Source organism: Dermacentor variabilis, chromosome 6 (genome assembly GCF_050947875.1).
Source record: "Dermacentor variabilis isolate Ectoservices chromosome 6, ASM5094787v1, whole genome shotgun sequence".
Classification (NCBI taxonomy): domain Eukaryota; kingdom Metazoa; phylum Arthropoda; class Arachnida; order Ixodida; family Ixodidae; genus Dermacentor; species Dermacentor variabilis.
Genome location: NC_134573.1, coordinates 8659447 through 8685790, shown reverse-complemented (window position 1 = coordinate 8685790; position 26344 = coordinate 8659447). Strand labels below are relative to the sequence as shown.

At 43.6% G+C, this 26344-nt stretch overlaps 1 protein-coding gene and 1 long non-coding RNA gene across 12 annotated transcripts; both read right to left on the bottom strand.

The window, feature by feature from the left end:
• Window positions 1–4437: 4437 nt before the first annotated feature.
• Window positions 4438–25808, bottom strand: LOC142584610 (uncharacterized). 11 transcript variants are annotated; one of them, XR_012828828.1, is made up of 7 exons: window positions 25631–25808; window positions 22733–22888; window positions 20292–20428; window positions 15359–16172; window positions 13227–13317; window positions 9259–10224; window positions 4438–5920 (listed from the first exon to the last, which is right to left on the bottom strand). XR_012828828.1 is itself a non-coding variant. In XM_075694746.1 (7 exons), exons 3-6 carry the CDS (start codon window positions 20344–20346, stop codon window positions 13274–13276), a joined length of 219 nt encoding a protein of 72 aa, XP_075550861.1. In that variant the 5' UTR covers window positions 20347–20428; window positions 24582–24654; window positions 25631–25808; the 3' UTR covers window positions 10183–10224; window positions 13227–13273. The 11 variants fall into 11 exon arrangements, 7 of the variants coding, with proteins under 7 accessions (XP_075550861.1, XP_075550859.1, XP_075550860.1 ...); XR_012828829.1 differs by lacking the exon at window positions 4438–5920 and having other exon boundaries at window positions 10088–10224; window positions 15359–15728; window positions 15832–16172; XM_075694746.1 differs by lacking the exons at window positions 4438–5920; window positions 22733–22888 and adding an exon at window positions 24582–24654 and having other exon boundaries at window positions 10183–10224; window positions 15832–15882; window positions 16104–16172.
• Window positions 23087–24575, bottom strand: LOC142584611 (uncharacterized). Its single transcript, XR_012828830.1, has 2 exons — window positions 24408–24575; window positions 23087–23257 (listed from the first exon to the last, which is right to left on the bottom strand). It is a non-coding gene; the product is annotated as an uncharacterized LOC142584611 (long non-coding RNA).
• Window positions 25809–26344: the final 536 nt, after the last annotated feature.

The following is a 26344-nucleotide window of genomic DNA, read 5'->3' as shown; positions in this document are numbered from 1 at the left end:
GACAACAGTGGCAGACAATCTGCTATCTCAGGCAAGTCTACCATTGGACTCAAGAAACATCTACATGTCTTACATTAGTGTGTTTACTTTTACAGGTACATCAATTACTGTGCCTTCACATCCTACTAAAAATAAGCTTAATGAGGAGGCTTGCTTTGCGTATTCTTAATGATGTCATGTGGGAAGCCAATCCACTTCATGAAAAAAGATCACTTGTTCGTTCTACTAGGGGTGGCTCAAAACCTGGGAAGTGGTGCCACTGTGACATCTAGCAATCGTGATGTTTAATACCTAATAATTACACAATTTATGCAGAATACCTAAATTTTATTTCATCATTCATCATTAGTACAGATGGAGGTCCCAGAGTTACAAAAACTGTCAGTGGGACCAATTAGTAGTTAATATAGTAATGAATACATTATGGCAACATAGCAGTGATACACATCAGAATACACGAAGTTAATGAAGCAAGTAATCAAATACAAGGAAGGTGCTTACAAATGCAAGCAAATGAAATAGATGATGTGTATGAATAAATAAAAATGTAATTGGCACGTTATGGAAACATAGGGATGACACATATCAAAGAACACAGGGTCAATGTACGAGATAATTAGAAACAAAAATATGCTTACAATATGCAAAGTACAAGTGAAATATATATTGTGCGACAAAAAACTTAAAATTTCTAAAAATAAAAGACAATGGGATATAGAGAATAAAAGCGATACATTAGGCAAATACAGAAGCACTGAAAGTGGTAAAATAAATTTGTATATAATATATGTTCGTAGTAATGAGTCTGTAGCCAGTAGTGTCGATAGTAAATATTTCTTCATATCTCTCTTGAATGTTAATGTTGTGCGGCAGGCTTTAATAGGGGGTGGTTTAATTTAGTGTTTAATCACCATAAAAGAGCAGTAAACATTGACAATTAGTGTTTATTTGAGGAAGGAAAGAATTGTTAGAGGAATGTCTCGTATTGTTAGTGTTGGTAAGAGCAGATATATTAAATGCTGAACCCTTGATGATCACCAGAAGGTACGCTACTGACGGTGCACTTGCACAAAACTCAAAATAATTTCAGAGCCCTGAAAACGAAGCTTTCTTTTCCCTACTCGTCAGGTGTTTCACAATCTGCACTGATGGTGTTCTTCTCGAGTATGGCTTGTGCTGTGCGAATGTTCAAAATGTCAAATGTAAATCAAATAGTTGTTGACCATTTGGACTTGTATTCAATTGGAGAACACGCAATTAGAAGTTATCAAATCTTCCTTTCTGTCAATAATTACACACACTAGAATCTTTAGGGAGAAAGTCAGGTGCATGTGGTGACCATTCTCAAAGGGAACTGCAGTTCCTGAGTGGACATATAGAGCAGGTACTTTTTTGCTTTGCTTAGTAATTTCTAGTCGCGCAGTAGGGATGCCTCGCCTTTAGGCAGCCAACAGATTTGTTTTCTCAATTGAGGCTGTAAAAATTATCATTTGGACAATGTGAACATGTTCCTGATGTCCTCTTGGTGCGGCAGATACTATTACCTTTCAGTCACTCTCATTTACAAACTTATCAGTTGACCAGAAGCCTGGTTGTGACTGGCATTACATGTGTCAAACAATCTAAAAAACATCTCTTCTAAAGCTTTCCGCGGTTTCTTTTCCACCTCTCGAGTTTCAAAACCCGCCATAATGCCTTTGGCATTGTGTGCTGCTAATCCCAAGGGCGCGGAATCAAATTCCGACTGCAGCAGCTGCATTTCCACGGGGAAGAAATGCAAGAACACCTGTTTACCATGCATTGAGTGCACATTGAAGAATTCCAGGTGGTCAAAATTAATCCGGAGTCCCCCACTATTGTGTGTCTCATAATCATGTCGTGGTTTTTGCACATAAAACCCCAGACTCACCTCTTGTGTCCCCTGTAAGTAGCATTGATTACACGCATTTAAGGCCATACTGCTCCACTCAAGGCCCATGTGTAGTAGGGGTTTTCATATTCTGATATTTCTGGATAGAATTAAATATGGATATTTGACGAAACTGACCTATTGAATATTGAATAACAAATATGTTCACATTTCAGAGAAGTGTGGAATATTTTTGAAAAAAAAAAAGAAACTTTACATTGCAAGGGTGGACTTTTAACATTGTTGGTACAACATTTTTTTAGTGCTTAGCGCAGAAACCATACACAAGACAGACGAGAGAAGAGACCACACACAAGTGGCACTTTCAACGATTTATTGGAAGTTGGATCACGGGTTTATACATGCAAGCATTTGCTAGCATTCTTGATAAACCTGGCCAGATTGATGCTATATTCCTGTATTGCAGACAGAAAAGCATTTGAGCTTGTTTGACACTCAAAACTAATTGAGAAGCTCGAAATCACAAATCTTCTGCCATACTTAATTGGCTGAATCTCTGCATACTTAACTAAGCACAAACAATTTGTCAGCATAAGCGATTGCCCTTCCCATGAAGTGCTAGTTACTTCCAGTGTTCCTCAAAGCAGCATGCTTGGCCTCTTGTCATTTTTAATATATATTAATGATATAGAAGTAGTCAGTCACCCCTTTTAAGTAAAGTTTTGTTGATTTTTTATTTAATGAAATATGTTTCTGTTAGCCCAAACTTCTGTTATTTCAATCTCAAAATTGGCCTTCGTCAGATAATTCGAACCTCACTGGTCAGATTCGCCCAAATACAGCTCTGTTAAGCGCTGAAGTATATGCAACTTACTGTGGTGAAGCATACCAAGAATGGAAAAGGGCCACTGTCACAGGACATAGCACGTGTTCCTTGATTATACAGGCATGCAGTCTCCTGTCACAGTAGGAGCACCTAGCCACCTAATAAGCATACTGGCAGCCATTCAGAGCTGTTTCTTACGTTTCAGTGGTGATTTGAGTCCTTTTTTCACCTTCCATGCATGTCTCGTATATGAGACCATTAATGAGGCCTAGTATGTGTTCTTTAAGTAAATGTGCCGTGCACAGAGAAGTGGAAAACAATCATGTGTTTTGGGAAAGCTAGCAAAAAGGAAGGCAGTAAGTTGAAAAAACTGCGATAAGCCGAGGAGATGTTAAAAGCCAACAAAAGAGTGTGAATATATCAAACTCTGAAGGCCTGCCCATACACCTATTAGGCGTCTTGGTGCTCATACTGTGACTGGAGACTGCACATGTGCATGTACGTACGTAAACTAGGGAACACGTGCTGTCTTGCAACAATGGCATCTTTCCCTGCTTGGTATGGTTCTATGCATAACATGGCTGTATTGCAGTGAAGCTAAAATTAAGAAAAATAGTAAACTGGGCGAGTTGGTAGCTGTTGATGGTTGCAGGTGTAGCGCTAAACTGAAACGCGGCCAAAGTTAATTTTAAAGGCAAATACTGTAAAGTGAAGCAATGGCATGTTTCAATGTTCTTTTATGCCTTTTGTTCAATTCAACCAGTCTCAATGGTCCCGTCAGGATCAATTAGCGGGCATGCCTCATAATCAGAACTGGTTTTGGCAAGTAAAACCCCAGAGAGGTGATCAAATTAATGGAAGTCGACTGTATATATGGCTCATGAGTAGAGCCACCACTGTCTAAAACCGGTACAACAAGAAAACACCAAGAAACCTAAATGATCCATTGCAAATGCAGTCAACTTTCATGGCATGCGCAAATAATCTAACTTTCTCACAGACAATGATAGTGATAGTTCGCTGATACATTGGTCAGCGGCCGAGAGGATTTGCCCAGTTTCTACTATTAATTTTACACACTTGTGCTTATTCCTGTATATAACAGCGGTGTCATTTAGAAGAGGGCGACATGGACATGTATTGCAATGCAAAGCAAGAAAATCATCACCTGATACACTATATTTCTGTGCTCTCTTAAGTGCTCATTAATGCATCTTCCGGTTTGGCCTATGTAGCATCTACCGCATGACAGTGGAATATGATAGACCACTCCTACAGTGCATCCGACGAACTCATCTTTGCGATTCTACCGCAAACCGGCTTTTTTGTCCTTATTGGGTTAGTGGTTTTACACAAGGTGCTTAGCTTATTTGGAGCTGAAAAAACACCCGCACGTTACCTTGGCTTCCTATCTTTTTCAGGCTATGTGATATCTGGTGTATATACGGAATCACAGCGGTTTTCACCTGGTCACGGCTGCTAGCTCTTGCATTTGCACGGAGGCATCGTCTCGAACGTTCCTGTTTGAGCAGCCTTTCTGCCATTGACACCAACACATGGTTAGGGTAACCAGCCTCCTTAAGACTTGCAGCCTGTTGCTGGAAACTGGTTTTCATCAGGATGTTTTTGAAACACATGTTAGTTACGAAGGGTTTAAGATTGGGCTTGTTGATAAATTATGCTTCAAACTCAGGTTAACAGCGCAAAGCCACCAGAAGGGATAGAAGAGAGAACGGAGTGCTGAACTTCCAACTGTTTATTTTCTTTTCAGAAAGCATCGCTATTTATAGTCACACAATAGCCCACCAACCATACTTAGAACGCCACGACAAAGCCACACAAAATTCAACGTGGTGATAGCCCGAGGTGTCTGATCTCCTCGTCAGTGAGAGCAATAGAGGGGTGCTGATTCAACCATTCTTTAAACGTAGAATTTCTCCCGCTTTGATTATCTCACGTGTAACACGGTCTCTGTGTTTTGCAACGATAAAACATGTTTTGAATTTCGGCCTACATCCACATGCGCAGCAGTGGGCAGAAAGCCATCCCTATTAGTTAGTTATGCCCCTATTCACCAAATTCAAATGGGCTGAACGAAATTGGAGAAGGGGTTTCTTAGCTCATGGACTGTAAGCCCAGTAAGTCCTACTATCAGTAGAGATGAACTGAAAGTCAAGAAACTGAAACGTATTGCACTTCAAGAGGTCTCAAACACTCGCAAAAAATCTTAGACATCAGGACATTTTTCTAGAAAACTATTACTAGGGAAATCCAGATACACTAAAAAATTGTTGACAAATCTAAAAGCTCGCTGAAAAACTGTTAGTCCCGTGAGGTGGTCATATATGTGCCTATCTAATTGTGCTAAATATAGGTTGCTAAAGACGGGAGCCAGACACAACCCTATGCAAATGCCTTTCTTCTGCAGATGCAGCCTATTGTTCCACTGTGCAAATGTTGACGACATGTAAAAACACCATAATTCTAAATACCCTTCTACTGAAACAACCTGCTTCCTGTGAAAGCCTTACGGCACCATATTTGTCAATACAATCCTCGACACATTGAATAAGGTCATTGAGCAGGATAGAATAATATAATTCTCTGACCTTAGCTGAGAAGGCCTTGAAGCCCTTTTTGCCGTGAAACCTAACAAAATCAAGGATTTGTCAGAACCTTTTACAAGAAACTGGTCATCAATCTAACGTTCAGCTTTGAAACCAGGTACAGGGCAGCTTGCTTCTGCCAGGTACTCCTTTTGAAAATTATGACCTGAAAAGGAACATCCTCCTTGTGCACTTACTAAAAATTACATCTCTGAACTTTTCCTTAGTTTATCGAGATTAAACTTTCTGTAAATTTCACTTGGTTTCGCTGCTGCTTTCATAAGTGATACATGCTTGCGCTCATTCAACACTGCAGAAATTGCTTGACTGGCTTTTTCCAAGAAACATTTAAAGGAAAAAACTGCAAAACCACCCTCTTTGTCAGCTGGTATAACACACAATGAATTATTCTTCAGGTAACACTACACATTTTACAGGTAACTTAGAAGGTTGGGGCTTACATCGTAACAGGGCATCTAAACCTTCCAAGTTCATCCTCACACCATCTTCTTGCGGGGCTCTTCTGGACACTTTACTTATGATGGACAGGGAAGTTCCGGTTTAGTCCAGCTGGCAGCTTGGGCAAATTTTGGACCGAGGCCAAGAACTTTGCACACACTGTTGGGAAGGATGAAACCTTCAGAAACGTAGACATCACTTGTTGCTTTCTGTCAATTCTTGTCCACGTGAGCCCGTAGTAGTCTTATTTGAGGTTGCCAAAGGAACTTGGTGGCCTGATCAGCTAAGTGCAGGTGCCTCCACAGAAGATTCCTTGCGACGCACGGCTCATACTGATCAAACATCTGCACGCTGAGGTAATCTCTGTGGAGACATGCCTGCTGAAGTCGTTTAGCACATACAATCTTCAAAATTCTTTTTCCGTGACCGACATTCGAATGGTGCGAAACCAGTAAACAACGATTTTATATCCTGTGGAAGCTGCTTGTTATGAATACGGAACCTTAGGACACACGTGCTGCTAGCAGCCGTGGCAATGAGGGCAACAGTATGCCCAAAATCCCGAGGAACATATTGAAAAAAGCCTGTTGTACTAGAAATGAAATTGACAAGGGTGTCAATATGGGCTTGTTGGTCGGTCATCATGGAATGGTATCTGGGTAGTGCAGCAAAACACGCACACAATAAAAGAAAGCTAGAACTACCTGTGAGCACATATATATGCACAAGTGTATGGTTGAATAAACTCACAGGTGTTTAATTTTTTTTCTTCTGTTGCTACTTTTTCTTGCATTTTGATTGCTACATATATTGGTAATTCCCGCAAAAAGCATCAGCTGGTAGTCACCACTGTATTTTGCTATGCAATTTGTATTTTGTTATGCAATTTTAGCATCTCAGCGCGCGCCTGAAGGCGAAATTGTTGCCTAGGCAAACTATCGCCGAAGTGGAACGTTTCAGAATACGTCCCCAAGTATGTGCACGAATACTTCACTGAAAAACATTTCAGGCGTATCTTTGCTTTATTACTAAAATTTCGCAGCAACACAGCATTTCTTTACTCTAAGTTATTTAGGAATCACTAGGTGTCATTATCTACGTCGTTCATACGTACTTTAGGCAGTAAAAACGGCACACCCACCTGCGAGCTTCTCCGATACCGACGTGTCTGTTATAAGGCGATGATATATATATTATTCTGGACAAATCGGGCGAAGCCAACATGCTAAGCATATAATGTACGATGAGTACCAACTAATGGGATTTTGTTTTGAAATCGAACTAGAACTGAAGCAAATGAAAACGCAGGTTAAGATTACGGTAGATTACGGTAGAGATTACGGTTACGGTAGTACCCATGTAGTGGTTTCAATACCACTTTTCATCAGGCCTATAAGAAAGTGGCGGTCAGATGCAGCCGTATACCGATAAAGCATGTATTAAATTACAAATATTGCCCTTGCAACGAAGGTCGGCGCAAGCTGGCTGAGAGGGTTTGCTTACCTCCAGAGATGGCGCGTATACAAAGACACACACGTATCGATGCAGGACTTTCTAGAGGCTCCACAAATACTCACAGCATCTATTCAATGAGATTGCGTTATGCATAACGGCACACGAAAGCTTCGAGACTCAGCCACACTCAGCTGCGTTAGTTACGCCAACTTCGAAAAGTAAACAGGAAGCTGCCATGTCACTTTTTTCAGGAAGCAGGTGGCGCTTCATGCATCAGAAACCGAAACAGAAACTAGCAAAGCCAATCTTTCTTTTTTTTTTTTTTGTAAGCGTTAATCTTGTTCTCAGTGCTCGGAAGTTATAAGTTATTCTATTGGTTTGTTGCAGGGCGTCCGTGTCATTGAAGGATTCAGTCCCAGTTTAAATGGTTTAAATTCTTCAAACAGCTAGTATTTTTTGCACCGCCAGTACACAGAATCGTTTTATAACGATCTTTATTGATAAATCGATATGTGGCCATTGTTTATTGCGTTTTGAAGAGCACTCGCTTCGTCTTTCCAACAGGACGCGTAGGTTCGGCGCTCCGATTTGCATTTAAGGCGAGCTTTTGATAGCCTTACTTTATCCATTTACGCGCTGTAGATGCGTTGTGACGCCTTTCAGTAGTTTGCGACGACGCAGAGTATAACAGCGGAGTCCCGCTGTTTACCTTTAACATGTTAAACGAAGCAAAACCTCGGTAGTGCATCGTAAATTTTTTCTAAACATAATGCAGGCACCACTCGCACCGTTAAAGCATGACTGTTAAGAAGCATTTGCAGCAGCTCATTTGTCACTACGTTGGTGCGAGAATATTGCTCATCTGCCGCTTTACCTTTACTGCTCCGTATTTTTGTGTATCCGGATATTTTAATTTTATGCAAACCACCCCTTCCGTGTGAAAAAGAAAAGAATTTAAGTAAAGGAAGATGCAACAGTTGCAAGGAAGGTGCAACAGTTGTGTGAAATAAATAGTGCTTTACCAACATCTGTAGTGACCTGGTGATCGTGCGCCTTGGGCGAATTCATTTTGTGTAAAAATGTGTTCCGGCTACTTAAAAAGTAAGCGTGACGTTATGGCATCAACTGCTATCTCTCATGTTGAATGAATTTTTGACAATACGTCATGGTCATGGTGCCGAGGCAAAACACAACTGAAAGTCACCTTGCAACCAAAACGCTGCCTTTCAACATACGACAGGAACACGTAAACAAAACATTACGCTTCAGTATACCTTATTTTTACAGCTATTCTGAGCTATAAAGCTTAGGTAGTTGTGAAAATGAGAGGCAGCTGTGATAGATATAGAAGAGCATAGTATGCTTGCAATACCTAGAAATATTTTAAGGATGAAATTTCAGTACTTGAAAACAGTGCATAAAAGTAGAGCACTGCATGGACACTTTTCCCTGGCCTGACCCGAGCCAGTGCCATGCACTGGTCCACCCTTGTCTAGCTCAGCTAGGTTTGTCCTGTTAGCCCTTCAGCCTCAGTGTAGCATGATCCACCTCTCTGTTGTTATGAAGATGCCAACTGCATACGTATTTGCTAGATACAAATCTTGCTAAGCAGTTTTACACTTGCATTGCTGCCGACAAGTGGCAAAAAAAAAATAATTTTTTTTAAATTTTTGGCAGCAGTGAATAATTTGCCACCTTGCATTACTTTAGCTGTGGTCATAGTAATGCAAGCACAAAAAAAATTTGAAAATTTCTTAGAGCAATGAAATTAATTGACATGGAAGGAAATAAATTATGGATATGCATTCACCAATTATGTTGCACGTTAAGGTGTAGTCCAACCGACTAATGATTTCCATTTAATTTCTTTATTCATTGTTCAAGCAAGTTGAATGAAGTTGTGTAATTCATTGCATAATTACATCAGCATGAATGAATTCTTGATTGAAAGTTTTCTTCAATAAATACTTGAAGGGGGGATGCTGCGAAATTTCTCATTGGTGAAGGGGATTTGAAAAACAGAAAAGAATGTAATGTCTCACCACAATGTCGATGGGATTGGTGGATGAACAGGCGACCAGAGTGTGGTGGCTCCGGTTTGAAGAGGGAAGGCAGGCGGCGGCAGATGGTGATGGCGTTCTGGCCAGGCAGCTGGGCGTAGAACTCGGGCCCATAGCCCGACTGCTCTCGTTCTGCTCATGGGCGCAGAAACTCGCCGGTTTCGAGCAGCCGTTCACGATCGGGTAGAGTGGTGAAGCCCAGGAACGGGTTGGCAGGAGGTCCCAGTTGGGTGAGTCCTGGTGGCTCGGGTCCGCAACCTGCCGGTCGGTCTTGAACTCCCAGTCCGGTAACCGACCTTCTCTTGGCGTCGCTTCCTAGAACTCTCCCTTCTGCCAGCGCACCTCGCTTTTCTGCTGCTCTCGTCGATTTTTCGTTTCCTGATTGGCCCCTGGAAGCTCTGTGTTTTCTTCTGATTGGATGCATTTTCATTTTTTTTTTTCTTGTGCTGCGTGCTCACGTGCCGGACGCTCTTCAACGTTGTCTTCCATCCAGTACGGAATTCGCCTCTGCGCGCACATTCTTTCTCGTCTGCTTATTGTCTCTCTCCATCTGCTGCACAGTGTCACACACTACACACCACACTATGTAGTACAGACATTCATATTATTACGATCTCATCGAGAGATGCTCAAGAGATGAGCCGCCGCGAGGAAGAGATGAAGTGTGTCTGGGCTCATGGCGTGAGCGAGTGTCGGCCTGGCTGTCTGGCTCCAGTGTAAATAGCATGTAAATAGCCTCTTTCATCTGTGTATTTCGTCTGTGTCTGTGCAACATTCTGGTGGAGGTTAGCGATCCCCGTCCTCGTCACGGCACTCCAAAGTGGTCGGTACATCGAGCTTGTCACCGTACCTCCCATTGACGAGACCGCATCTGCAATGGCTTCAGCTTGTCCGACTGCTCTTATCGTCATGGTTGCCCAACATCGTGACCCTGGTCTCTTCTGTGGCCTGGAGGGACAGGACGTTGATGATTGGCTCAAGCTCTATGAATGCGCCAGTGCTAATAACAGGTGAAATCCAACAATTATGCTTGCTAATGTAATCTTTTATCTCGGTGGCACCCCACGCATGCGACTCTGAACGCATGACGAGATAATAAGCTGGGACAGTTTCAAAGTAAAGCTACGAGAACTGTTTAGCGACCCCTTTGGGTGCAAGGTTGCCGCGAGAAAGGCTCTTGCGCCTCGTGACCAGACATCTACAGAGCCATACGTTTGATACATCCTAGACGTCTTGGCTCTTTGCCACAAAGCCCACCATACTATGTCTGAAGCAGATAAGGTGGCTAAAAGGCATCGCCTACGACGCTTTCAATTTTCTTGTTTTCGGCAACGTCTTTCCTATCGGCGCCATGACAAATTAATACCGTCGCCTTGAACAAGCTAAGAGCCGCCGTATCACACACCACATCACGCAGCTACCCAACACTGCTGCTACGTCGACATGTGAGGGTCGACCACATCAGGCGACCACCTGTGATGACCGAACCCGTATTGTTCGCCGCCAGCTCGAGGCCACCTGTTGGCCAGCCTTCTCTGCAACACCTCCCGACCCGCCAGCAACCACAATTGCCAGGATTCAGGCCGTCGTCAGACAGGAATTTGAGAACATGGGTCTGAACTCCGTGTGTTGCACGTCTCAACCCAGCGTTCCCCCGTTCTCTAGCGGCCCTCCTCGTCCCCGGCACTCTTTTTCTGCCACATATCGCAACCCGTCCAAATGGCGTACCCCTGATGACAAGCCGATCTGCTTCCACTGCTGTCGCATCGACCACGTCGCTTGTCACTGCCGCAACCAATGGCCACCACCTCCTCGGACATACGCCTGCGCTTATTCCTGCACCTTTGGATCTACTGTTCCCTATGCCACCCGCCTAGAACCCACTGCCGCTGATGCCCCACCTCCGAACCTTCGCTACAGCCACTCGCCCTCATCTCAATGCCATTAGTCTCGTACACCCAAGGCCCGTCGCTTCTCCTCGCCGCCTATTGCCTCCTGGATGCAGCCAAAAAACTAGGCACCACAGCTTCTGGAGGTGAAGCTGTGTTGTCGACCCTGCCCTCAAATTCTCTGCTCATGTTACCTACGAACCAAAACTTTCTTGACGTTGACGGGTATCCTGTGTTACGTTCGACCAGCAGGTGCTGGCGATCTTCGAGGAAGGGACCGACGGAAAGGCGCCACCAGGTCTGCTGTGACGACTCGCTTTGAAAGGACGACCAGACATCAGTCCCCAGCCCATCGGCGCTACCATGGCTGTGGCGGCGACTGGTTTTGTAAGGAGGACAATGCGCCTCGTTTCCAACGGAAGGGTGCCGAGATGGCTAGACACAGTGGACGGAGCAAGTATTGTTAGTGTGTACACCGTCAAGGTCTGCTTGGAGCAGGGGAGCTCCTGGAAGATATTTTGCGGTGCCGTCTCAGGCAGCTTAGAACCCGTCTCACGCATCAATCAATGGACAGATGCGGCGGCCACTGACTGCAGGGTCAACTCTGGAATAAAGAGGCGCCTGGTCGGGTCAAGCACAGTGTCTGCGAAAACCCTCTCACCTTGGTGTGGTCAGTGCAACCTGTGCAGAAGTGAGTGCATAAACCCTCCCCCTCAAAGGCGGGTTGGTTACGATGACTTTGGACGCTCCGAATTAGTCGGCGGTGAACTGCCGTTTTCCCTCACCTAGGGATTTCGGGAGGACAGTGTATTTAAGGAGCCGTTGGCGGCTCCTCAGGGTGCATTCCTTTTTCAGTCATGTTAGACTGATGAACTGTCACATTCTCATGCAGATACTGTAAATAAATCCCAGATTCCTCATTCTTGATGAGAACAAGTCTCTCCCTTCAACAACGTCCTCAGCGTGGATAAGTTCGATGACCGCATGGGCCAGCTACCATCTATTTCATGCCCGACTCCAACCATTACACCTGTCACTGCACTCATCGATGCAGGAGCACATCTTTCTATTATAAGTGCTGCCTTCCGACGACGACTGAAAAAGCACTTCACCCCAGTGTCTGCACACGTTGGTTGCGTTGCGGATGGCGGTACTGTGCCTATCATCAGCATATGTACGGCATGTGTGAGCATCGCCGGCCGCCACACTCCTGTCCTCTTCACCGTGATTGCTCATTGCCCCATGGCCTAATTCTCGGACTCTATTTTCTCTCTGCGCATTCTGCTCTTATTGACTGCTCTGCCAGTACCCTTTGCCTTGAGTTGCCGATTCTCGTAGAACCTTCTAACGCACCCCAGTGTCGCTTACGCCTCACCTGCTTTATTCGCCTGCCACCGAAGTCAATAGCCTATATTAAACTGTTGTGTTGCCCACCTGTTCCTGATGGCAAGTACCTCGTCACTCCTCTGCCCAACATTCCACCACAGTATGACATCACCGTGCCTCACAGCATTCTGACTGTTACTGCTAACCATACTCGCATGCCTATCTTTAACTTTTGATTGGGAAAGCAAATCCTACTGCAAGGTATTTGCCTTGTCAACGTTGATTGTCTCGGCGACTATCACGTAGCAGCTTTATCAACCGATGGTTCTTCTGAGCTTAGCAAGCCCGTTGCACCAGCCTCGGGCACCGATGCCAACATAAAGAAAATGGTTGCGGTGGACCTGTTCTCTGCGCAGGCTGACAACCGTTGCCACGTATTATCCTCCTACCGAGATATTTTTTACTTCAAACGATCACCCTTTAGGCCAGACGCTCGCGGTCCAGCATCGGATTTCTACTGGCGATGCTACGCCTATTCACCGATGACCATATCAAGTTTCTGCATCGGAACGCCGAGTAATTCTAAGTGGAGTGAACAAAATGCTAGATAAAAACATCGTTAAGCTTTCTTCAAGTCCCTGGGCGTCACCTGTGGTTTTGGTTAAGAAGGACGCCACGTGGCGCTTCTGTGTAGACTACCGTCATCTGAACAAAATTACTAAGAAGGAAGTCTACCTGCTCCCAAATATAGACGATGTCCTTCACTGCCTCCATGGTTCCAGCTATTTCTCTTCTATTGATCTTCGTTCTGGATATTGGCAGATTTCTGTTGGCGATATGGACAGAAAAAATACGCTCAATCAGCTTGGTAAGTTTAAAAAAGTAGGGTACGCTGTTCACTCCATAGAGAAATGTTTTGCGTTCCTGGTTCATTGGCCTTGAAACGAAATTGCCCTCGCTGTGCAGAACTATAACATGGTTGAACTTCAAAAGTTCCTCTCATAAGAATGCAAAGAAGCTCCCCAGAAGGACGGGTGCAGTTGTCTAATGTGGCTATCACTAATATTACCCACAGTCAAGATTCTATGGCACATATGTTTCTTTGATTAACAAGGCCAACGTAAAAGCAAGATGTGTGTTTTTACACCATAGATCAGCAGCACATAACCTCCACCTTAAATGTGATTGTTCACCTAAATCTGCCTGCATTTGGAAAGTTAGTGCAAACATTAAAATTAAATTAAATTGTGGGGTTTTACGTGCCAAAACCACTTTCTGATTATGAGGCATGCCGTAGTGGAGGACTTTGGAAATTTCGACCACCTGGGGTTCTTTAACGTGCACCTAAATCTAAGTACACGGGTGTTTTCGCATTTCGCCCCCATCGAAATGCGGCCGCCGTGGCCGGGATTCGATCCCGCTACCTCGTGCTCAGCAGCTTAACACCATAGCCACTGAGCAACCACGGCGGGTAGTGCAACCTTCTGTGCTGTTGGCACCCAATTTCAAAGTGTTTGCCCAGCCCTGTGCACTGTAACTTGATGGTTCCAAATTGCTGGTTTTTAGGCCCTTGCCCAACTGGTTTGTTGAAATAGATGTTAAAACGAATGACAGCTACAATTTCCTGGACACTTATCAATGAGATTCCGCTGTAATTTCAGCGGTGCTCACAGCAACAACAGATTTGGTGAAGTAAGGGACAGGCAGAGTGTTAAAGAGAACTGTGAAATCCATCAAACGGATATGTTGAGCTAACAATGTGGACTGATTGTATAAAGCGAGCAAGCTGCCGAGAATTGCTAAGCTTGATGTGCAGACCTCATTTCTTAGGCAAATAAACTGTGCAATGTCTTGTTTTATTATTGATGACTGCTCTGCCAGTCTGCCTGAGTTGTCATTTTTTTGTATCTATCATAAAGCAGGCACTTTCATGTTTTTGTAATTGTGTGACACAGAGTCATTTGTTTCTTACAGCTGTCATCTTCTCAGAAGCAGGTACTCATGCTTGGAGACCTGGAGAGCACAAGCTGCAGCATGTATGCCGAAATAAACAGCCTATTTCAAATAGAACCAATGTAAGGCAAAGCCCCTTTTTTGCTGTACTGTGCTTGCAAATTGCAAAGCAATGATAAGACACAATGTAGAAAGAAACATTTTCTTTTATTTGGCGGACATAGAGTGGCATCAAAAAAAAAATATTGAGCAGCCCCAAATCAGTCACTACACTAAGCAGCTCCACTACAATTCACATGACCTAGGAATCCCAGCCATAAAACCGAATGATTATTCGTATAAGTGACGATTAAGATCATTCTTCACTTGAATGCCACGGAGCGCTGTTCAGTAACAGTAGTTAGTTTGTGTCCCTGCAAGCAGGAATATTAATTCGTGTTTTGGTTAATGGTGACATAACGAAATTTATAGTTTTCTGGCCCATCAGATGTTTGAATCGGAAATAACTTCGCCAAAGATGTACACCTTGTCAGCGCTACATGCAGGATGATTTGCGTTGGCCAGAGACTTTTGAGTGGGACTTCGGTATCAATGGAGGTATAATGTGTGTGTGCATGCTTCAGTACAAGGGAGATTGGAGGCAGCATCAAGGCAACCCATAGGCACTGCGTGAAAAATCTTGAAAGCTATGCTATTTGCTAATGCCCTTCTGCCCTCTGCACTTGATAGAATACTTTCCAGGTTTAATTTCAATCAGAAAAGAAATTTAGTATTTTCTGATGCTACCTTGACATGCAAACAAGTTTTTGTCATGTAGGAGGAGGGGTTAGGTTAAACTACAACACAATTTATCTACAAGTTTTTCAGCGTCCTATTTCATGTGTGGTACACTTTCTTTAATTTGGCTTGCTTACCTGGCAGTCGCTTAGTCTTGGGCCAGGGATGACTGGATGGGAGAAGACAATGAGGTGTACTGTTCATTGTTTAATAGGCGCTTGTGTACTATAACATGTAAAAATAAAAAAACGAGTGATATTTTTATGCTTTAAGCATTTTGCAGAGTGAAGTAAAGTTATAACGATTTTTTTTTTCTCTAAGAGATGAGAGAAGATGGTGTTGCTTGCTCATGATGTTGCTGGGATACCCTAGTACCTAGCTCATAACTCTTTAGTGAAGTGAAGATCACCAGGTAGAAACCACATCAATTTGTAAGAGTTATGAATCTTCAGCATGAAAGTAAAATAGTGCTTTATTTTATTGGATACGTTCCCCTTTTGGAAAGTTCTGTGAACAAAATGAAAATTTGCAAAAGGAACAAATAAGAATTTGGAACAAGCATGCTATCAACACAACTAATGCAAAAGCAGAATTTAGTCACACTACATACCAATAAGGACAGTGTAGGTGTGAGAACGTTGCTGATACTTTACTTTTCCACCTATGACAAAGGAAAAAGTATACTCCAGTAATTCAAATGAGAACACAATTCTTGTTACACCAGGTGTGGCAAGCCCGGGAGACAGCAAGAGCCGCAGGAGTCCTGGACTAAGGGCGCCTCCCACACAAGCAGAAAGACACCTGCTTTTCCTTTCTTTCTTTTAATAAATGTTTTTCCTTCTCCTCCTCTTCCTTATAATATTCTTTAATACAATGGTTTACCTGACTTGGAGGCAGTTTTATCTTGGGAGCTCCTATCTGAATACATGGGAACAGAGAAATAGTTTTTCTCTGAAGCCAGCAGCAGAATTCGATGAGGTTGGTTACATGTAAAAAAAAAAAAAAGCTGAAATGTAGAGACTGTTTTAGGGGGCAATTTTTTGTGGCAGGAAATTTTGAAAATTGTGAAATTAAAAAGACTTCCGTATGAAGTTTACAACTTGATACAAAAGCTATGAAATTGTAAACTTTGTGCTTATATTTGTAAGCTTACTGACTCTCAGCAATTTTTCCTAAATATTCAAGGTCCTAAATCAAAATTATGCAGCCTAGAATGACTAAAATTTAACTTTTTCTCTCAAATGCAACAAATTTCATTGAAATTATTCCAGTAGTCTCAAAAGCATTTCTGCATTTTACATGTATTTGAATGAAGAGATTAGAGTTGGCACTGAACTAAAGCATCCTCCTCAAGGTAAGCACATCATTTCTGGCCGTAAGGCCAGTTATCAGTCGACACTCTACACTATAAAAGAGAATTGCCTTTTTTTACACTTTTCCAGCAATTCCAACTTAGTAGCATGCTTAACTGAATGCAGCTAGGAAGAAGGAAATTTGACAATTTTTAGTTTATGTGCAGAATTAATGCATTTGTATGTCACTGAATTTTGGCCTTCATGAGCATTCATATCCTTGAATTTTCTTTCAATGTTGAATCGAACATTTTGTACAATACCTGAAGCAGCCATCAGGCCACCAAGCAACGTAAGGGCAAATAAGAGCTTCATGTGGAAGCACTTAAAAGGTCTGCTCAATTCACCTGCACAACTGTGAACCAGTTAACGGAGGTTCACGAGAAGTTCAGAAATTGTGCAGCTTGTTTCTGCGGTGCAGGCACAGCGCGACACTCGAAACAAATGCCAAGGTGCAGATGCGGTGCAGGCGTTATGTTATGCCCGATTAATGTGCACAGAGTGCGTACATTTGAAAGATTGTGAACTACAAGAATTATCAGCTTGTGGGCCTAGCTACAAACCACACTTGTAGACACATCAGACGTGTGTAAGCGGGCTTTTAATGGTGCTTGCACCCATGTGCTGGATTGTCTGCTGCACTGCTGCGTCGCACCTGTACGCCTGCACCAAGTCGGCACCGACAGCGGAGTAGGTGCAGCAAAATCATGAACCAGCCCTGCACCTTTTGAAACGAACGGAGTGGTTCAGCGGGTGCCATTGCTGCACCACTGGAACGAATGGCAGGGTGCAACACCTTGTGAACTGGTTCAGGCGGTGCAGGCGAATTGAACGCACCTAAAGTAAAGCACATTCAGGGGTGCTATAAGATAAAATGATTTCAAACTGTTTTGATTCCAATCTCCTGACATCAAATTTATGTAACCACCGGCGCAAGCATCGGGCAGTGACTTGCAGCGTGGTCTGAGCAACCCAACCAAACACTCTCCTCGTTTATAGGAGGTCACCTTTGTTCACTTCCAAAACCAATAACATTGCCTACACTCAGCGGTTTTTCTTATCTAATTAGCTGACAAGAGGCGAGGTGTACGGTCTAGTGGAGAGGGTTTCGATGGGGCCGAGCCAGCACAGTGAAAATAGATAACCGCATGAAGAGGGTGGTGCTGGCTTCTCCGAATGGTCCGCTTCACCTTATTTAGCTTGCAGTGGCTGGTCGAAAATCGCGGCGGCTTGCAACAGAAGGATAAGAATGCCGCTAAAACAAATCCTCAGCAAGGAAGAGTTGGCAGAGCGATGCTGTATACATGCCGCAAGGGCTCGATAACGTTTTACTGCCGTGCAAAAAGGTTTATAATGTGCAAATAAATACATGCTGACCGGCAGGTGTGAGTAGCGAGGGCCTGAGCAATCGGCGGGCAGCCATCTTCTATTCCTTTCAGAACGGGGCAGTCTCTGGCTATTCAGAAAAATTTTCAGTTTTGTTCAGCATATTAATGAATTTTTTTTCCACGTACACGTCACTTTGATGCAGTCAGTTTTTGTGGTTTTGTGAGGTCGCGTGACAGACAGGCGAGGTGGGTGTTACCCAAAAACATTGAACCAATAGCAGAGGGCCAATGGTGAAAAGGCGTTGAATCAGGAATAATTATTTTTCTTTTGTGCAGTTTAATCATTCATACTCAGTGTGTACATGTATAGCAGATGGAGAGCCATCACGGTTTTCGTGACAGACGGGTGAAGTTTGGAGTGGCCTGAAAAAGTTTTGACCAATCGTGGTGGGCTGATTGCAGAATTGGAATAGAAAAGTTTGGAATCATTTTATGTTTTAGCATCCCAGGATTCTACAGGGGGCCATAGAATGTAGGCTTCCATGCAAAGATGGCCAACCTCACAAGGTTCACACGGCTGACGTAATGAAGTCAACCTAAGCTGATCTCAACCTCCCTAAGTGATGCGACATTGGTTGGCTGTTAAAATTTTTTAGCTATGGCAGTGGCAACCTCATGGACAAATTTGAGGTTGACTGAGGTCGAATGCTCGGTGAGGTTATATTTCACAGCAGCTGATGTGCACATTTCCACCTCATGAATAAATATGTGGAAAGTTTTATGATTTTACTGATATGAAGGGGTAAATATTTATGATAATAATACAATAGCCCCAGGCAGGAATCTGGAAGTGGGCCTCACCCCAAGTCACCTGAGGCTTTGTTTTCAATTTGTATAGACAGCTCTCGTCACATATGAACCATAGGTGTACATTTCTTTTGCTTTACTTCAGATGTGTGACACCACCGCAGTTGGGTATCTTACATCGGCCTGTATCCTCTGACCTTACTTTTAAAAGACAGTGAGTCACATGCCAAACTTCTTCCTCGTCTGCTCTGAACTAACAAATGACAGTTGTTGCCTCTCATTCAGTGTTGGCCAAAGACACCTAGCCAGAAACTTGGTACTGAATAATGAAACTACGCAAGACAAACATTCTTTTTTCTGGTATGTTGCCTGTAGGCAACAATTGTCAATAAAGGGTTAGTGAGAAATAAATTAAAAACTTAAATACAGTAGAACCTCATTGATACGATCTTCACAGGAACTGGAAAATAAAGTGTACCATAGGAAAATCATATCATCCAACATATTATCCAACCAAATCGGATTTTCAAGAAAAAAAAAAAAACTTAACATTTCGAAAAACGTATTAAGCAGAATCGTATCGAGGTTCAACTGTATAAAAAAACGACACTGAAATTGGCTGTAGAAAAGTCAGTACTACTAATTACTAACTGCGCTCTGAAGCTTGTCACAATTTTTTCTAGAGTTTAGAAGTCTAGGACCTTGATTTAACGCAAGAAATGAATAGTCAAAAATATCATATAAGTACCCCTTTAAAGTTCAACATCTTGAGACGTATTTCTGCACATTGAGATGTAATATTTACCAAAGCCATAAGACTCTTAACAAAGCATGTTTCACAGTCTTGCAGGCAAACCGAACATTTACAGTGGTGCACCTTCAAATGGTGCAGTCAATTCTATGGACCTAATGCTTGCATCTTGCACACCTGCTCAAGCCAGAGGCAGGAAATTAGGAAAACCTCCAAAACACTTCAATTATCTCTTTCTGAAAGAGAGAAGTATGTTTTATCCAGCAATTCTTGACATGGCCAGACTAGTCAAAAGGTAAATTGACAACTATGTTCCTCACAAAGGCCTGATTCACACAGGTGTTATCGGCCCCATCACGGTACATGCGTCTGTCAGGACAGAGCATTTCCTTGCCGATTTCTCTGCAGAAACAAGACGCTATTGACATTTGCTGATGCTATAAACATCATCAGTATCCTGTGTTAGAGGAGAAAATGGTGTGAAAACCCTCTATTTTCACAGATACAGGTTCCGTAACATTTGGTGCCGAGACATGACAGGATGGGTCAAATGTGTGAACCAGAATTAACTTACAATGGCACTTGAACATAAGATAAGTTAGAGAAACATTGCTGTAAACAGATGGCAACACAGGTGAAAAGTTTTAGATAATGATGCCAAAGGACAGACGCCATTGCTTGTAATGCTTCAATAGAAGCACAAGGTGAGATTTTCAAGATCATAAGCTGGAATCTAAACACCATGCAAGGCAAGCAAAGCCCACCTGCCAACTGTGTTCACAGCAGCCTACACATATTGTCAACCCACGTGACGTTTCTGTGGCCAACATACCATGGCGGTTGTGCCAGGATGACTGTGGATGCAGATGGCAACGTGGCCAAAGCATTCTCGCCTTGAGCTAGCATTGCAGATGCAGCCAAGGAGCACCTGCTGCATAAATCAGCCTTGCGTCTGGAAGCGTCCGCAACCTCCATGAAAGTGTTACAGAGGAAAAGAGATGCACCAAATATATTTACTGAATATTTACAAAAACTGTAGCAGCTGACAAGATAGTAGTTAGCACGCAAAATCCAAAAGTGTTCCCCTTTTCATCAGCCTTTTAAAATATGCTCTCTAGATCACTAGACTTTATCTAAAGCAGGAACAATAGATCGATCCTCTTCAAAAAAAGACAATACAGCACTGACATGGGTACTCGCATGAACGAGCCCACTTCATGTGTCGACCACTCGAATCTGTTTTAAACACAGGCCTATTTCCAAAGCTCCAACTGCAGTGCACTTGCTTTTATGAGATATGTAAATTAATTTGGGCTAGTTGATGGGTCTTAAACGAATGCACAAATATAGATGGAAGTGACAATGTGGACAGAACCGTCTTCCAACTGTTTCTATTAGAGCATAACCTCCCTATAGCAAAGCAACATATAGGGAACTGACAGTTACAGTGAAAAAGTGCCAGTCCTGATTACACTCCGTTAGGCATTCACATATTTTTCAATGATATCCCATTCATACACTGCGTGCACAAGAGACTATTTAAATATGACAAGCCTTTGGTGTAACTTAGAATGATCAGGGGTTCCCTGCAGAGCGATTAGGTGACAAGTTTGGTTCAGTACATATTGATTGGTTTCATTGCATGGTATTTATATAATTGTTACTTTTACAAAATATTTCGCCTACTGCCTAATGCGAAATTTGAGTGCAGCTCTATACAGGTTTCCATTTCGCAATATATTGGCTAGCATGGACAATCTATCTCGTGTGGCACTTCGCAAACAAAGCAAGGTGTGGTGCAACTGCGTTGCTAATTGGAAGACCACGAGAGCAGCACATGGGTGATGCGTGGGCGCAATTCACAGCAGCTGCCGCAGACAGACCTCTGCTCATGCAGTGCTTTGTTTCGTTACAGATGATGCGCACTAGTGTGTTATAATGGCTTCCAAGATTTTCCTTCCTAGGAAACATCTAATGAAGCAATAGCTCCTAAGAAGGCCACTATCCAAGATAATCAAGAAAGGAATAGAGAAAAATGTCACAGAAAATCACATCAAACTAGGTCAGAGCATCAAAAATTGACTAACATTCTAGGCCTTGCCCTTGGAAAAAGTCTTGCAGCAAGGTTAATTGAGCACAAATTATATGCAGGTATTCTATGGAGTGATGTCAAAGCTCAAACACTGAGCTCTGCTCTTCTGCAGGACCTTGGTGATGCACATATTAAATACCATTCTTCTGGCTACTATGGTTTCCAGGAAAATTGGTCATCCTTAAGAGGACAGGACACCACCATAGTACATTTTCAGGCATATTACTTGCGCTAGCAGGCAAAACAATTAAGGTATACTGACAATGAACATTTGCAGCAGGACGCAATAGCAATGACAGTATTTGGCAGGATGTTTAGACAACAGACTAAAAAGAGTGGACTGGAGGTGAAAGCAGTTCTTTTGGTGAAGTATTTAGCTTGGCTTTAAACAGTGCATTGCTTGCATATAGGGTAACATACTTGTCATGTGCAAGTTTGTAACAGTGTACTTATGATGGAAAATTCTGATCAAAACCACACAGTGGCATGGTGAGGCCAGTGGACAACACAGTGGTTTTAAAGCATTGTTTCATGCTGAGTACTAAGTAGCAAGTTCGGTATTCCCACACAGCAGCCAGGTTAATGAGATCAAAAATGAGAATAAAATGTCAAACCAAGTGACAAAGCATGAAGCAAGACCTATAAAGTTTCAAAGTTCTTTGACTCGTGTGTGCACCTTGTTGGCAAATGTGTGAACTTTCGACGCAGAAAAAATGTTGTCATAGGAAACAACTTTTCAAAGATAATCACTTGTTTATCAACAAAGCGAGATTTTATCACACAAGAGTTCAAAAATCGCTGCTTAAAAAATTAGAAACACCAGTAATTTTGACCTTCTCTTACATTGAACACCCTGTGATTAAACTGTCTATGGCATCTCTAGCATGTTGTGCGGACCAACACCTAGGCAAGAGACAATGCCAGCAACTGCTGCAGAATAGGCAAAAGCAGAGAAAACAGTAATGGCACGAAACAGGCTGTAGCATTACAAAAAGAAAATGCACAAGTTTGATGACAAATGATAAAAAAAATACAATTCAGAGCCCTTCCACTATGTGAAGATGGAAGACCAGCTGAAGCTGTACTTGTTGACAAGTATATTGAGTTATATATGGTTAATTGCTATATTGATTAAATAAAGAAACATACACAGAACTTCGTTATCTTGATCTTCTATTTACTTTGTCACCATGGTAACCATTGCTTTGTGGTCACTGTGATATACTGCAATTGGTCGCCGATGCTTTCGTGCCCACTCCCGCTTCTGTTTGCAAAGGTGATCCTCACGGGCACGCTGTTCTTCATCGGTCACAGAGCAGCTAGCCGACATTACGGATCTGCAGACAAGGCGGGTCTGGCTATAGCAACTGCCCGTTGCCTTCACGCTGTTGCTCACACCGGTGCTCTTAACATGCACATTGTTGTTCTTCAGTACGAACTAGACGCGTCCTGGCCATAGCAGGACCAAAGTAAAACTGCTGATAACGTCGCTAGAGCGATGTCGACTTCACAAGAAAACGAGGCACAGACATTGGTGGGTACACAATGACGTTTTATTATTCTGCCATGCACTCCGGAGCCACTGAGCACTGCTGGCGCACAGCAGGCTACTGTGGATTCAATTTTGTCGACGCAACTTTTTTCTACACACCCTGTCGATGTATGCACTATTGGTCATGGTCAGAACCTAGCCATATACAGCTTCTCTGTAAAAATAGCAGGGGAAACAGAAGCAGACACGTTCAATGCATCACAAAGGAATGCAGCAGGCAAAAAGATGCGGTTTCTGTAGCACAAGCCATGACCTTGTACAGCTTGTGGCAAAAAAATGCAGCACAAGCAGATAGCTCAATCACTTCGCAGTTGTTCTAGCCTTGTGAACTGGAGCAACTGGCTTTCCTGTCCAGGAAGCATGGGCAACGACACTGCACACATGTTGGTAATATCAAGCTTTGATGCAGACATAGTAACGTGTGGTGAGGAATTAAGTAATCTTTGTTTCCACTTCTGCATGAATTTTGTGGAAGTGCTGGAGGGTCAAGGTTTTATACAGCTATTAATTTATGTATGTGGTCTAATAAACCATTGCAAAGTGAATGTGTGGCATCAGCAACAGATAGCCAGGCACTATCACAAAAAGAAGCAAAATAATGCCAGGTTGTTGAAAGTTGCAGGTTCTGGAGGAGAGATAGAAAAGGACAAGACTGCATCGATCAATTGGACATGACTGAAGGCATGCACGGTATGTTGAGCAAGAAGCGGACAGAAAGAGTACAAGGAAATGCATGAAGGAGAACAGTCTGACAGTGTGTGAAGGCAGGAGCATCACATTAAAAAAAATTGGAAGAAAGTAGCAAATGAACGGGGGATCAGATGCCAAGGAGCAAGCATTTTCTGCTAGAAATGTTATTGCTGTTGTGCCTTAGCCCTGGTGCTGCAAATGGAAGGTGGAAGAAACAAGTACAGTACAAGTTGAGAAAGCGTTGTGGCAAGAGTGAGTGGCATTAGATCGGTGCCTCATCAAAATGATAGAATTTGCAGTGCTCATCTGCACTCAACAAAGTGTGGTAACCTGTGTTGCTGGAAGTGTGTAAACTATCTCGAGATGAAATGTACAATCAGCCAGCTCTTCCAGATTCAGAAAAGACTTAAGACCAGAGGAAAATTTCAAAAATTACAAGACGGCAACCTGATTTGATAAATCATATTTTGGATGTTTCCAGTAGAAGCACTTGCACCAACGGAAACTAAGCTGCATTAAAGGTTGGACTTCAGAAAGTGCATCAACACTACACCAACGATAAATGCAATTCCACTATATGGATGACTTGCCTTGTATGAAAACATTGTTTTCACCTTTTGCTCTCCTGTTCGCCACGTAAGCATTGCGGATTAAGACGAAGTCTCACTGTTTGGTGCAATGCATTTGTCACTGGCTGACCACAAATAATCGCTGTCAATGTAGTCTAATGAGCATTAAAAAGTTCTCTTCAGCTCCTACTTTGTGACTAATGAGCCGGCTGTGCTTACATAGGTACGGATCTACCTCCAGAGGGTCACCACTGAATTGCATCTTTTTTTTTCTTTACAGGAGCGTGGAGACCTGCATTAATAGTGTTTTTTCACTGACAGCGCATATGTTACCGGGCTTTTTATTAATCTTTTAAATCACCCACACTGGCGTACGTTATCCTCTTCATTTAGTATAGAGGGGTAAACATCGACAAAATGATGCAGCTCAAATAGGTTGAACGTGTATGCGTTTTCTATCCGCAGTGACGGACAAGATGGCTCGAGCGTTGCATACTGCCGTTTGCCTAAAGCCAGCTTCGCTGCAGGGCACCAGTGTCGCGCAATGAAGCATGCGCATTGTATTGCGGCAAAGTATACTAAGAGTGGAAAGCGGCCACTGTGATATACGCGCCCACTTGCCGTCACGTCTCCTGCCGCAGTACAAGCACGGAGACGCCGAACAAGTGTACTGGCAGGCATTCAGAGTACTTCGCATGCGGTTGTAGCGATCTGAGCCCTTGTTTCGTCCACATAGAGCGCCCCTTATATGAGCTAGACATTGTAACAGCCGGGATTATTAACTAGCCAATATCAGTGTTACTGTACAGCTTTCACAAAGGTCTACTGCTATGAAGTTGCATGACGACCATTTTTCTTTAGCATACATTTCTTCCGTATTCATCCACAGGGCGTAGTGTTTTGCCAGTGTGGCTGTACAGCTCTCACAACGATCTACGGCTCGATCGCATGGCGACGCAAGTACACACATACACATACAGAGTACAAAATTTCCATTCCCACGAATCTCCAAGTGTGTTGTATGCTCAGTTACATTAAGAACTAATGCATCGGCACGGCAGTTAATTCATAAACTGTTTCCGTTCCCGCGATTCCCCTGAAGTGCGTGGTATGCTGACCTTGATCAACGACACTAATGAACAATGCATCGGCACGACGTAATACTTTGCCACTAAAGTCATTCGAGAAGACACCTCACTTCCAAACGTATCCCCTGCGACTACAAAATTTAATATGCTGCCGTTGCAACAAAATAGCAACAAACTCACCTCGGACGCGGCTTTCTGGTCTTGCCGCCCACGCATCCTGTCGATTCTGTGCTGCAAGCTCGGCTAGGGACAAACGGAGCTAACAGCTTTCTTCCCCGTAGTACCTAGGCGAAGAGAAATTTTGAGCACCAAAAGTCCCCACATTTCTCTCTCTCAACTACTGCTCCTCGCGCGTGCGCAGAAAGAGCGGTGAAATCCAGTTTCGATGTGCTCGTGGCAGCCGGGACCGCCGCCATGTTTCCCGCAAGCTTGCCTGAACGTCGCGCGAAGAGTCGTTCCGGAAGTGACGTTGGCTTGCCGTGGTCATGTGAGGTGTGTCATGCTACTGACGCGAGCGGCAGCTTCCGGCGCGGGCGCAAAAATTCTAGCGGTTGTAGGTCTCCACGCCGCCACGCGCCGACACGCGAAACAGCCTCCGCGCCTGACGCCGTACGCGCCCAGGCGTGGTGCGGCGCGTGCGGGCGCATTGGAACGCGTACGTCTGGTTGAGCCTTTAAAGGCTCAACCAGACGTACGCGTTCTGGTTGAGCCAAGGGTTATTTTAAGGAGGGGGGGATGTGGGGATCGCACGCGCATCCCAATATCTCCGGAGCGGCCACGCGGTTATCACGCGATAATCACGTGCTCGCTCGCGGAGAGTGGCTGGGAGAGGGCACGTTCGCCGCTCCCGCTGCTCTTCACGCCTGGCCGCGACGCCGCAGCCAAATTAAGGCA